This window comes from Pollachius pollachius, assembly GCF_949987615.1.
Source record: "Pollachius pollachius genome assembly, chromosome: 17".
NCBI lineage: Eukaryota > Metazoa > Chordata > Actinopteri > Gadiformes > Gadidae > Pollachius > Pollachius pollachius.
The window spans coordinates 14,861,734-14,876,627 of NC_136950.1; the positions used below are offsets into that span (position 1 = coordinate 14,861,734).

At 44.6% G+C, this 14,894-nt stretch overlaps 1 protein-coding gene across 1 annotated transcript in view; it reads left to right on the plus strand.

The window, feature by feature from the left end:
- Positions 1-14,894, plus strand: part of cntnap2a (contactin associated protein 2a) — a gene marked incomplete at its 5' end in the record, with an annotated part of 191,362 nt that overhangs the window by 87,334 nt on the left and 89,134 nt on the right. The window contains 3 exons of the mRNA XM_079754630.1: positions 1,156-1,275; positions 2,100-2,215; positions 2,964-3,048. Of these exons, the coding sequence (XP_079610756.1) occupies positions 1,156-1,275; positions 2,100-2,215; positions 2,964-3,048 (321 nt within the window). The remainder of the gene's footprint in view (positions 1-1,155; positions 1,276-2,099; positions 2,216-2,963; positions 3,049-14,894) is intronic.

A 14,894-nucleotide genomic window follows, 5' to 3' on the forward strand; every position in this document is an offset into this window, starting at 1 on the left:
CATCTGTCCTGTCTCTCTGCCGTTTGCAGCACAACGCCTCAAAGGTGAACTTTTGAAGCTCTCACTGTGTCGCTCCTTATCTCCCTGGACAGAGGTGAGGCGGACCAGTCAAAGAACGAAAGAACGCCGTCCCGAAAATAATAAATAAAAGACTGAGCCTAGACGAGGGAGAGTGAATAGAGTTAAGAGAAGGACGGAGGGCTTTTGAAAAGGGTTGAATGACTTGAGAATGTCAACAGTTCCCACTGTGCTCTTCGCTTGCCACACATCTCTCTCTAGGCTGCAGACAACCTATTTAGACAAACAAAAGGGGAAGAAGAAGACAAAAAAGCTCATCCTTCAGGCCTTCACGAGTACAAACGGCCGATGGCGAAATAGAAACAGACAGTCGAAGGGAGGAAGAGGAGCTAACCTCTTCACGTTGTGGTTCTGGTTGCTCATGCCACCAAGAGACAGAATAACAAACACATGCATCCTTCCTCCTCCTCCTTCCTACACTCCCTCGCCTGAGAGCCTTGGTCTCGGAGAAAACTGGTACGGTTTTACATTTGACAAACATACATCAAGATGTTAAATACAGTGGTGACACGCAAGGGTGATGCGGTTCGTGTTCCTGTCGCCGTATCCTTTAAACGTTTCTCTCGACCGGAGTGTGCGGAAGGTAATGGGTGACAGAAGGCAACCAGAGCTACAAAAGGATAAATGGATTGCATCCTTCAAACTAGTCAGAGCGGAGGCTGCATTTCGCGGACGCAGACGGGAGGGTCCTTCGCATTGGGACAAAACAACGAGGTTTCAGGCTCGGCTTTGGATCGAAGCTTTTTGTTTTTTCTTCATTTCTCATGTGTTTACCTCACTCTTGTTTCTCTCCCTGCCTCTCTCTCGCTCACGCTCTCGCTTTCGCTCTCTTTCGCCCTTTCTCTTTCTCGCCTGCTTTCTCTCTCCATCTCTCTATCTCTCCCTCTCTCACTCTATCTCTCTCTCTAAATCTCTCACTCTATCTCCCTCTCTCAATCTCTCACTCTATCCCTCTATCTCTCTCTATCTCTGTCATTGTCTCTTTCCTTCTCTCTCTCTCTCTCCCTCTTCTCCCCATCACTCCCTCCCTCCCTCTCCCCCTCTCTCTCTCCCTTCTCTTACTCTCTCTCCCCCCAGCTATCTATGAGCCTTCGTGTGAGGCCTACAAGCACCTTGGCAGATCCTCTGACACCTACTGGGTGGACCCCGATGGGAGCGGGCCCCTCGGCCCCTTTAAAGTCAACTGCAACATGACAGGTGTGTGAAGGCGTGCCCGGTGTGTGTGTGTGTGTGTGTGTGTGTGTGTGTGTGTGTGTTTGTCTGACAGTTGTGTGAGAGTTTTAAGTTGTTTATTACATTGTATGTGTGTGTGTGTGTGTGTCTGTGTGTGTGTGTGTGTGTGGGAATGGGAGTTTGTTTCACAGTGTGCATGTGTGTATATAATTTGTTTGTGTGTATGTGTGTATTTGTTTCTTGGTGTGTGTGTGTGTGTGTTTCTGTTTGTGTGTGTGTTTCTGTGTGTTGGGGCAGGTGGTATCGCAGTCACTTTGATCTCAGTGGGAGAGAATGCTCTCCAGCCTCGTCCTTAACCTGCAAACTTGGCCGGTCTTAACCCCGCCAGGCCTGCAGGTTGTCATGGCAACACACACGCACACACACACAGGAGATAGATACAGCACACAGACACTCTTTCTCACAATCAACAATTTTCATAGTTTATTGTTGCACACACACACACACACACACACACACACACACACACACACACACACACACACACACACACACACGCAGCAAGCAACAATTTTGAGAAATGCAGCAACCCACATCTCTGACCTTTCTGCAACAAGGGAATCAACCGTGAAATGTTATACCGCTTCATTTATTGACACACACAGACACACATGAGGACACGTTTGCGAATCTGTGTGTCTGTGTCCTACTCTTTATTTTTCTCTCTCTCTCCCTCCTTCTCTCTCTCTGGCTTCTACCATAAAAGTATATATCCTGCATGAAGGTTTAACCGCTATTGTGTGTTTGTGTGTTTGTGTGTTTGTGTGTGTGTGTGTGTATGTGTGTAGAGGACAAAGTTTGGACCACGGTGGTGAACAACCTGCCAGCCCAGACCACAGTGATGGGCTCCAGCAGAGACAGACGGACAGTCCTTCAGGTCAACTACAGCGCTTCTATGGACCAGGTAACACACACACACAACCAAACACACACACACACACATACACACTCACACACGCATGCACACACATATGTACCCACACACAAACATACATACACAAACATGCACACACATAGTCACACATACACACACACACACACGCACACACACACAAGACATTAATGTAAGCACACAGGCAAGAATATAAACACATACACACACACACACACACACACAAAGGTATGCCCACAAACAAGCTCAAAAGCATAACAAATCATGTTATGGAGTTTTACAGTATAATATTTTCTTCACGGTTTGCTTATTAATGCCGGTAATAATATAATGTTACCTAAAGGAAGTAATGACAAAAACAACAAATGGATGGGACTGCAATATGAAATAGCTTACTGGAAATCGCTTCCTTAAGACATAAAGGACATTCAACATCCATATTTTATTATATATAGACAAAGAAAATTGGTATCCAGAACGGAGCATGATTTTCAAATAATGAGGAAGAAATCACACAATTTCCAAACGACGACAATTTACAACATGCATAGAAGTGTCCGAATGATTCACGTCTGCAGCTTCTCAGTACACCTGTTCACATCGTAAACACCTGTTCACCTTTTGACCCCCAGTGTCTAAGTCACCCGACCACTCCAATCCTCACATCCTGCCAGTGCACATGAATAACCATCAGCCATCTGATGGATGCAAACTCAGATCAACCCCACACAGTAATGATGCATTGTGTATGTCTTGTCAGGTGACGGCTATAACCACTAGCGCAGAGCACTGCGAGCAACACATATCCTACAGCTGTCGTACTTCCAGACTCCTCAACACCCCAGGTAGGACCCCTTTGCTTCTGTGTGTGTGTGTGTGTGTGTGTGTGTGTGTGTGTGTGTGTGTGTGTGTGTGTGTGTGTGTGTATGTGTGTGCGTGCTCGTGCGTGTGTGTGAAGCCGGTTAACGTTTATAACATTAAGGTGTAATTTTGGGTTTATGAACTGTTAAACCCTGGCTGTGGCTGGACAAACGACCAGAACTAATTCTGTAAGCATTCAAATGATTTGCTCTTTAAAAACACGACAAATTCCGAACCTAGCTTATGGTTTGTGGGTCGAAGAGTCAGCCGTGCACTGTGTGAACGAATTAGTGAGAAATGAGGTGTGGGATGTGGCGGGTATCCACTGAAAATAGCCCCCAACCAGCTGCAGGTGTTTCTCATCTAGCTTCGACCCCGTTCAGCCAGTCCTGCCGAACAACAGCACAATACTTTAGGTGCACGTGAACGGCACTATCACACGTTGCCATTCTATGTCAATTCTACCTGATACTTCTTTCTCCTGATACAATGCCAACAGGGGGGTTTCTTTGTTTGGTTAGCATCTCATTGGCTAGTTAATTTTCATGTTAGCTTTTATTAACAGTTATATCTCATTGAAATGCTGTTAAAGCTGCAATCCGTTAGCTATCTGTTTCATTCTCTTTGGCGCCACCTATGGCGAATATAACACGGGGCTAGACACGTAGTGAGGTGAGTTTCCCTTTAATTATGTTCTTCCATGATATGAACTCAGCAGTAATCACAGTCGCATGTGGATCAGGCCAATATTACGAAGAACCAGGCAGACCTTTAAGGAGTGTGTATACTGCATGTGGAGCATAACACTACAGGGTGTTTACTCCATCGTGCGGTTCGATGCGGGTCAGGAGTTGTTTTCTAGTCTCTTCCCCTGCCTATACTCTCGGGAAGTGCTCACAGCACACACCCTTATCCTACAGGAATGGCCTGAGAGCTTCCAGCATCTCCCAGGATGCATCTGTCAGGACAGCCCCGACAGAGCATCGGAGGCTCGATAAGCGAATCGGAGAGTCTTCTTTCTTCTCCCCTGCCTCGATCCCCAGGCTCTGCTGTGTGGCGAGGTTAGAGGCAGTGGCTGTGGGATCCCTCTTACAAAAGAGAACCCAGAGAAGCCACTCGGCGCGTCTCTCGACTGCTGCTTGTCATCTCTATATCTCTTCTCGTTTTGGCTTTTCCGTCTCTCTGTCTCTCTCTCTCTGTCTCTGTCTCTCTGTCTCTCAATCTCTGTATCTGTTTCTCTCTGCCCCGCTGTCTCACTGTATCTCTGTCTCTCTCTCTCTGTCTTTGTCTCTCTCTCTCTCTCTCTCTCTCTCTCTCTCTCTCTCTCTGTGTCTCTGTCTCTCTGTGCCTCTTTCTCACTCTCTCTCTGTGTCTGTCTCTCTCTCTCTGTCTCGCTGTCTCTCTCTGTATCTTTTCTTCTCTATCATTCTGTCTCTCTGTATGTCTCTCTGTCTCTCTGTCTCTCTCTCACCCTCTCCGTCCTCTCTCCCATCGAACCGTGGGTGGGGGAGTGTCTCCTTAAAACGATCAGACAGGAACAGTTTAGACCTTATGGCGTGCGCTGCTGTTTGCTATCCTCCAACACGCCTGCTCTTCTCCTCTAAGTGTTACGGCGGCTGTAAATGAGATGCCAAGGTTAAGCAGGTGGGCCGGTAAGAGGGATGCGAGGAAAGCCAAAAGCGGTGTGCATTGCCGGTGATATATTCGATTTGCATTGGACAAGATTGATTCACATCGGACCCCGGGTTGGGCTGGTGGGGGGCCTCGGGATTTGGCCCGGGTGGTGGCCTAGGATGAAGTGGCCCAGATTGGATGGTGAATTGGATTGTTTGGGGTCTGTCTGGATGGCCTTCATGCTTTAAACAGAGCCTGGGATGGGTGCGGGGGAGACTGCTGATTGGAGCAAAGTGACATGGGAATAGTGCTTTACCTTTGTATACAAATCCTTCATATCCAATCCCTCTATATATATGTCTGCTGTCAGGTGGTGGAATTGTGTGTGTGTGTGTGTGTGTGTTTGTGTTTTGTGTGTATGTACGCGTGTGTGTGTGTGTATGTGTGTGTGTGTGTGTGTGTGTAAGTGCATGTGTGTGTGTGTGTGTGTTTGTGTTTTGTGTGTATGTACGCGTGTGTGTGTGTGTGTGTGTGTGTGTGTAAGTGCATGTGTGTGTGTGTGTGTGTGTGTGTGTGTGTGTGTTTAAGAGTGAGTGAGTGAATGAGTGTCTGCTTGTTTGTTTTTGCGGCTGCTGGTGTCTAGTTGTGGGTAGGTGGCATTTCACTGATGGTGGTTTTGTGTGTGTGTGTGCGTGTGTGTGTGTGTGTGTGTGTGTGTGTGTGCGTGTGTGCCTGTGTGTGTGTGTGTGTGTATTCCTCTTTGAGGCTAACAAGCTTGCTGTCAGTGTCAGAACCACTCACTGTCAAGATCATATCGTTTCTACAGCCAACACAAACACGCACACACACACACACACACACACACACACACACACACACACACACACACACATACAGGCTTCATATAGACGATGCTCCCGGCAATTAGAGATAGGAGTGTTTGTTTGTGTGTTTGTCTGTGTGTGTGTTGGCCAAAGGGGACAACATGGTGGAGGTTATATTGCTTTGCCATGTACTTTGTAGACAAAATCCCACAGCTAAGGTTCTTTGAAGAAACTGGTCCTCTCCACTCTGGTTTATTTATTCGTAAATAATTTGACATCTCTCTATTGACTTGTACTGCAGCATGATGGAGGAAGGAAGTAGAGCACCAGCATATAATGCAGGGCTGGTTATACATTTAATTTATTTCTATTTTGCCTTAATCTGCTATTGCTATGCGGTTGTTACACTCATTTTTATTTCCCATTTCTAATCACGGTGAACAATAGAGAGCCTGTATACATATTTATTTATTTTACTTTTGAAAAGCCATCATATTATGGAAAGCAGTTTTTAAAAATAAGTCATGAGAACAAAAGAATAATGAGACCGTTCGGGACTTTCCGAATACATAACCCAGTTTGAGCAAATCCATTTTATACAATCGCGCTTGAGCCTTGTTCCAGTCCCTCTGTTTCATTCACCGCTGGGCTAGACACAGGTTCAGTGTGTCCTCGTTAAGCATTGAGCAGCACTATGCTACATACAAAGAACTTATGGAGCTAAGTGTTGCCTCTCGTTCTACCTCTGTCTATAATGACAGAGGTAGAACGAATACAATCAAATCAAAACGAATACAATCAAAATTCAATGCTTTTCCTCATGTTATTAACATGAATATTACTTATACTAGTAAGCGTGGTAGCAGCAGTATTGTTAATTGTCTGCCTTTTATGGATATAAGCTTGACTTTACTTCCTCGGTTCTGATAGTTGGCTATTTTACATAGAACAGCATGCATTATTTCTTGAATACACCAATCTCTTTCCCTTAACCCAACTCCAGCCACACATATACACAAACACACACCACGGCCTCTATGCAGTGAGTGCATCAATAACTAGTTTACTCCTAATATATTGCCTTGGATGTTGGGGAAATGCAATTATCAGTTTAACATTACCACGGAGGACCAGGACTAAAATCATGTATTCCAAAATATGCTTCCAAAATTAGCTGTCAGTTTGCATTAATATACACTGCCGAGTACACTTGCAAAGTGACTCCCACACACCTATGAATCTATCTCTCTCTCTCTCTGTCTCTCTCTCTCTCTCTCTCTCTCTCTCTCTCTCTCTCTCTCTCTCTCTCTCTCTCTCTCTCTCTCTCTCTTTGGCTCTCTATCTCACGCACGCACACACACACACACACACACACACACACACACACACGGTTTATATTATAGCAACTCATACAGACACCACATGCACATACACAAACACACGCTGAGGCAGACACAAATACACCTATCATCATTTCCTGTCCATCACCCTAGTCAGACCTCATCTATTCCACTAGGGCTGGCAACTCTAAACCAAATGAAGCATTAAATGGCAATTTGTTTGGGCAGCAATAAGGCTTGGGATCGGGAGCTGTAACTCCTGGCCATTAGTGATGCCATGGGTTACAAAATCCCTGACAATATGACCCTCTCTCTCTTGCCATTCACTCCTTAACTCGCTGTGCTTGAACACACACCCGCACTCACACACAAAAAATCTCTGTCTCGCCATTTGTCTACGAATTTGCAGCATAACACAGCTCATCAGTTAGAGAATGGAATGACACCATAAGAAATGTGTCGACACTGTCGACTGACATACTTTGTAGTGATCTACACGTGAACAAACACGTGATATATATTTTTTATGCTTTTAGGCGATGGCTGTAGAGTCAATCCAAATGTTACATTGTGTTGTTAGATTGTGTTTTTACATTGTGCACATTACATATTTTTTTAAGTCCTTGCCTTCGTCCCGACATTTCTCTCTCTCTCTCTCTCTTTATCTCTCTTTTTCCCTTTGTGTCTTCGATTTCTGTCTGTCTGTCTCAAATTGCACTTTTGCGCTTCCTGCTATTACTTTTCTTTGCCCACGCACACGCACGCACGCACACACACACATACACACAAACATGCACACATACACCAGCATTCACAGACATGAATACATAATACTTATTCCATGACGCGTTTCTTAAAGCAACACACGCTGACAAATTACTAATGTGAGCAATGTCATCGAGTTTCCATTTAATGGCAGTTATTATTTTGATTTCTTCTTATATGATGCATGCACTTAGAAGAAGAAGAAGAAAAAGCACCGCAAGTCTAGTCTTCCACTCCCACTCTGTCTCACTTTAGGCTATTTTCTCTCTCCACCCATTCCCTATGTTTCTCACTCATGTACTCACACACACACTAGTGCACGCACACACACAAACATACGCACACACATACGCACACAGATGAATGCACACATACATATACACACACACATGCACACAAGCATGAACACAAAGACACACATATGCATGTAAGACACAGGGTACCTATATAAGTCGCTTTGTCTGCCCATAGCCCGCCTGAAGGACTTGATTGAATTATTTATACATGCAGGCTAATGAAGAGCGAAATGTATTCATCACAAAAATGAACTCATTAATCTGCAGAAGTGGGTTGGGTAGACTTTGTTTTCTAACACTTCACACTGTTTAGGGACACGGTTAAGTACACACATGCAAACACACACAAACACACACACACACATACACACACACACATGCAAATAAACCAATATTGGCATTGCTTGACAATCTGTGCGATACCTCATCTGCTTTAAACATATTGTAAGTCAGTTTGAGAGTCTGCTGGGTCAATAGGAGATGAATACACAGAAGATGGAGTGGGCTGATCAGTGGGATAAGAAGACATAATTACCAGGAGAAGGTATTAGATGACAGACTGACATACTAATTAATAAACACATATACAAATAACAGAGAGAGAGATAAACAGAGACATAGACGCATGGACCAATATATACACATAACAGATGGATGAGACGGAAAGACAGATACAAAGACAGGCGACACATGTATGAATGAAAAAGAACTGGCTTAATAGATGCATCGATAGAAGAAGACAGTCCATCTTTTGAATGTACAGACATAAAGAAAGACAGACAGGCAGGCAGACAGACAGACAGACAGACAGTCCGGCAGGCAGGCAGTCAGGCAGTCAGGCAGGCAGGCAGGAAGGCAGACAGACAGACAGACAGACAGACAGACAGACAGACAGACAGACAGACAGACAGACAGACAGGCCGAGAGAAGGTTAGTGCGACAGATGACTGGCAGAGAAGTTTAGTCGAATAGACGATAGTTCAAACGACCGACAAACAAAGAGCCAGACCCTAAGGCAGACTGACAAACAAAGAGACAGACAGATTGACAAAAGTCAGACACATGCACGGACGTAATTAGTGACAGCCAGACAGACAGATGAATGGATAGCCGGAGAGGGGAATCAGGGTGATTTGTATACCGCGGTCGCCGCCAGGAGCTGGGTTGGGTTGGGAGGGGGGCACTCACGGTCTCTTAGATAATGAGGCTGTGTATATGCACGAATGTGTTGCTTCCGACCAATTCTTGGCCACTTCTGCTCTCAATTACCGCCTCGCATGTGACATTCAGCCAACCGCAGTAATATCCATGTCCCACACTCTTTCCCTCACAAACAGAAACGCACACACATACATCCACGCACAAACACTCACGCACACACAGACACACACACAGGCACACACACACAGGCTCACGTTAAACATGACAAATGTCCACATACACATGCTTAGCATGCATGCAAGTGTGTGTCTATGTGCATACAGGCTCAGACAACTGCTCTTAGATTGCACACTAATGGACTAATGATTGTTGTTTAGTAAGGTTGGATAACCGCTTGTGATTATTTTTTCTCTTGTTTGTGTGGTATTCCTCATTAACCTTCAATTTGCATTTCCAAGCCCCTCTCTCTCTCTCTCTCTCTCTCTCTCTCTCTCTCTCTATCTGTCTCTCGCTCTCTCTCTCGCTCTCTCTCCCTATCTTTCCCTCTCTCTCTCTCTCGCTCAATTTACTTTATTTTCTCTCTCTATCTGGTCTCTATGGTCTTTGATGTAGAAGTTCAGCAGTGCCTTTTACATGAACGCCAATGGAAACACGTGATTGAACGTGATTACTTTCTTCTTTGAAGCTGTTCCCTCCTAGCAATTATCTTCCACACGTGCCTGATCCCTCTCACCTGATTGTTTTTTTCCTTTTTGAGTTCATTTGTCTTACAACAATAGATGGCTTTTATTAAGGAAGCTCAAGTGATACGAATTTCAATTAACCCACATCATCAAAGCTGACAATAGTAATTTATAGTCTTTTGTTTGGTGCTTGTGTGTGTTGGGGGGCTGGTAAACATGTTATTTCACAAATGAACATGTTTAAAATATAAAGTCATAAGGTTCAAATACCAAATCAATAATTTCTTCAATGATATTTCAGTAAGGCATGGAATGAAACTTACAAGGTGAGTTTTTTTGTGTGATTAATTCAGAGCTACGCCAAGAAAGCGTGTGCGAAAAAGTGCAATCTTTATTCAACCTAACAGTCAGTTGACGAGATCTCTGCGGGAAAGGTGGGTCTTTGTTTTGGAAAGATGTACAGTATATTGAAATGAACATGTATGTAATGTATATGTCTGCTGGTCATAGTTATACTTACCAGGTTGTTTTACAATAAGTTGAAGAAACCCTGTGAAAAATGTTTTAGTTATCTTGACAAAGCCCCCCTCCTTCCCCCCACCCAGACTGCTATATCGATACTTTTTTTCGTGCGTGAATGTGTTTTAAAAAAAAAGAATACTAATGTCCTTCATACAATGTCGTTAATTTCCCAAAGCACTCGAGGCAGGAAGTAAGAGAGCAGAGAGAGAGAGACAGATGGAGAGAGAGACAGATGGAGAGAGAGACAGATAGAGAGCGAGCGAGAGACAGAGGCAGACTGAGAGAGAGTGAATGAACAGGAGCTAATATATTATAAGACAAGACAAAGGAAAGCTATTAGCAACGTCTTTTAGGCCTCGGGGGTCTTTCTCTATCGGTCTCCATCTTTCTCTCTCTTTCTCGCTCTTGCTCTCTTTCTCTCACTCTCTCTCTCTCTCTCTCGCTCTCCGTCTCATCTCATATCTTGCCATTGTCTGATTTTCAATTTGAGTCATTTTCGACTTTTTCCTTTTCACTCTCATCCCTCCCGACCCCCCTGTGGGCTTGATGATAGTTAACACACTATAGCACCCACCCCTCGCTTTAATTGGTCAATGGACAGGAAGCTCCTCCACCCTGGGTGGCTGTCATCCTCCTAACCATGATCCTCAACCCATCACACACAGCCACACCGCCCACATTCTGGATCCTCATTCAGGGGGTTGGTGATGGTGGAAGTAGGGCGAAGGCCATCGGCAATGGAAAGTAAAGGATTTTATTTAGTAGGTGTGGGTGTGGATGAGAATGAAGCAGTACAACTCTCATGGTGGGAGATGGCGGAGGGCCAAAGAAAAACACTGGTAACACTTTGTAATAAGTCATCAGTCGTTTACAAACCTTTAGTCAATGATGAACTAATCATCAACTGAATATTCATCTCTACACCTTTGGTTAATGATCGTTAATTTAGATGATTAATTTGTGCTTTGTTAAAGGAGCCCTATTTCCACCAGTTGTGATGTTTATTTGCCATTACAAGCCATGTCAAAATCGACCCAATAGTGACATCACAGGTAGATGTATGATGGATAGATCAGCAAACCAGTTGATACACTCCACAGTCCACAATCATCGACACATGATTAGTAATGTTTGGTTAAGGATTAGTTCATTATTATTTAAAGGCTTAGAAATGATTAATGACTGAAGGTTATTATAACGTGTTACCCAAACATTGTACGTGTGTGTCTGATGACAGATTAGGTGGATGCAGACAGAGTGGTTTAACGTTCTTTCAGTTCATCAGCAGATAAATATGTTGTGTGTTATTAGTGTGAGGGTCATTTGTGTGGTATGAGTATACTGAGATACAGTTATGTGCCTTTGTGATTGCAAAAATGTCCATGTTTGTCCACTGTGTGTGTGTGTGTGTGCACTATTGTGCATACGCAAGTGCCTCTGTGTGCACGTGCCTGCGTGAGTGTGTCCATGTGCCTGTGCGTGCATGCATTCCTAACACACACACACAAGCCTAATGCATGAAACCCAATGGCCGTAAAAAGAAATGGAAAAAAAAAGTGCAACAAACTGCGTGTCAGTTGGTTTGTGCCAGGGCATTAGAAACCGGGATCCCACACCATTAACATCCCATAATGTGTACTTTCTGGCTGGCTGTCGTCGCGGTGATGCGCCATTGCCCGGGATAATGCAGTCATATGTTGTGCTGACAGAGTCGTGTGTCTTGCGCAGAGCCAGCGCCGCCCCCCCCCCCCCCCACCCCCCTCTCACAGGTCCACCTGAGCCCCAACACTCACAGCTCACACCCGCACACTGGAAGGAAAGAGTGCAAGACTTCTCAGTACATTAAGCTGAAGTAATACGATGTTTGCAAAGCTCACCTCTCTCTCTCTCTCTCTCTCTCTCTCTCTCTCTCTACACAGCTCTCTCTCTCCTAACTCTCGCTCAATCTCTCCCTCATGCACTCACTCTCTCTTTCTATCTCTCTCTCCCTCTTTCTCTGGTAACCATGACACCTCCATGGACAACTTGTGCGTACCTATGTTTACTGTGTGGGTGTGTGTGCGAGTGTGTGTCTGTGTGTGTGTGTGTTTGTATGTGTGCTAGTTTGTGTGTGCGTGCATGTGTGTGTTTGTGTGTGTGTGTGTGTGTGTGTGTGTGTGTGTGTGTGTGTGTGTGTGTGTGTGCACCAGACTGTTAAGATGGAATGATCAAATAACACCAGCTGTTGTGAATTAAAGAAATTACAGAATCGCGTTTGTCGTAGTGTGTGTTTTTGTGTGTGTGTGTCTGTGCGTGTGTGTGTGTGTGCATCTGTATGTGTGTGTGTGTGTGTGTGTGTGCATGAGTGCATGTGCCAGTCTTTAATTGTGTCTGTCTGTGTGTGTGCTTTCCCCGCCAGCCGGCCGGCCACTGAGTGAAGCTGATGCCCGGCGGCGGTGATCTTTGTGGTCCAACACAGCATGTCCAACTCGCTCTCTCTCTCTCTCTCTCTCTCTCTCTCTCTCTCTCTCCTGGTCTAATCTCTACCTTGGCCATCCACAATTATCTCTCTCTCTCCTGGTCTCTGCTCTATGTTGGCCGTCCAAAGTCCTCACTCTCTCTCCTGGTCTACTGTCTTTGTCGGCCGTCCACAATCTTCTCTCTCTCTTTCTCTCTCTCCTGGTCTCTGCTCTATGTCGTCCCTCCACAATCCTCTCTCTCTCTTTCTCTCTCCTGGTCTTTCTCTATGTTGACCGTCCACAGTTTTCTCTCTCACTCTCTCCTCTCTCTCTCTCTCTCTCTCTCTCTCTCTCTCTCTCTCTCTCTCTCTCTCTCTCTCTCTCTCTCCTGGTCTACTCTCTATGTCGGCCGTCCACAATCTTCTCTCTCTCTCCTGGTCTACTGTCTATGTCGGCCGTCCCCAATGCTCTGTCTCTCTCTTTCTCTTTCCCGGTCTTATCACTATGTTGACCGTCCACACAGTCCTCTCTCTCTCTCTCCTGGTTTACTCTCTATGTTGACCGTCCACAGTCCTCACTCTCTCTCCTGGTCTATTTTTGCCGTCCACTAATGCAGGCTTTTTGTGCAGGCGGATGCCTCCAACTGAAAGGTGCCCAAAGCTACAAAATGCATAACGTGGAGACTCCGAATTTTCAAGGGGTTCCTGCTATTTATATCAGCGTATGATACGCCATTGAATGATTGGCATAGTGTTGGGGTTCAGAAAAAGGTGACTTTGCTCTGCCAGTGAGGGGGGGTTCATCTGAGCAGGGGCTTAGCTCAGAATCAATGACTTTTAGTTATTTGGTATGCCTGCCTGTTTAAGGATTTAGGGTGAAGTGGTGCCATCTGATCTGGCTCAACGCGGCTGCCTGGAAGCCATCTGGGGCCGCGATTGTGAGAGGCTATACAAATAAACGGTGACTTGATTCAAGCAATTAGATTAGCTGTCAGCGGATCCCCATGTAACGAGACGGAGGCAGGTAGGAGCCTTGTCAGGGAAGGCAATTGTTAAGAGCCTTGCAAATCCCACGATAGTACATAACCTTTGCAACTCCCGAGCGTTGTATTTCTATTTTTTCAAGCGTACATTAGAGATGAACCAGGTCAGATCGTAATAGACAAAGGATCTGTAAAAGTTCTCGCTATTTGCGACGTAAATTAAACAGAGGTCAATTGGAGGTGTTATAGAAAGTAGTCTTATTATCTGTATGCATAATAGGAAACACTTGGTTTGAGTATTTTGCTAATGGCTCCGTATCGAGCAATGTGTGCCTTGTCAAACTGATGACAGCACAATTAGCTTGTTAAAGCATAGGCTTTACTTTCCTATTTCCACAGTTACCTTACCAACTTTGCCAGCGAACAAGTTGTTTCTTTTAAAAGGGCAATTAAATAACTAACTCTCAAACAAGTGTGTGTATTACACTGCTGCCAACATCTACAAGCACGCAAATAACACACACACACACACACACACACACACACACACACACACACACACACACACACACACACACACACACATATGACTAGATAACTACTGCAGCAATCTAACACCTGTTTACTGATATGTAAAGAAAATTATTTGCTCCTGAAACCTGTCCGCAATTCAGAAGTTTGAAGAACTACTTTGTAGTCATCATCAGTTTCAAGCTTCATCTGTTTTCAAGTTTTATCCCTACCCTATTAATATTTTTTTTTATTACCTTACAATTTTTTTATCCATCATCTTTATATTTGTATTTTGTCTGCAAATTCCTTCTTATCTATTCACTCAAATGAATTGTGCCAAAGGGTAAGCCTTAAGGACACACACTCACTAACACGCATGCATTATTGCCTTTGGCTATGTGTCATTAAACAGGGACTAGTCTATGTTTTGCGTGGGTTTCCTACCTGTTCATCCCATGGGGAACACTAGCTATGGTATTGCTCCTTTCAATTTATTCCATACATACAACATAATGCAGAGATCTTTGCGAGTGTGAAAAGGACAGAAAGGAAATGAATAAACACAGAGAGCTCTGCATAAGTATTATCCATTATTCAAGGTCATGATTCAATAATAAAGTAGTGAGGCTTTCTCGTTGCAAATCGTATACGTTGAGGGAAATGAGGTCATCCCTAGGCACGGGTATACTCAT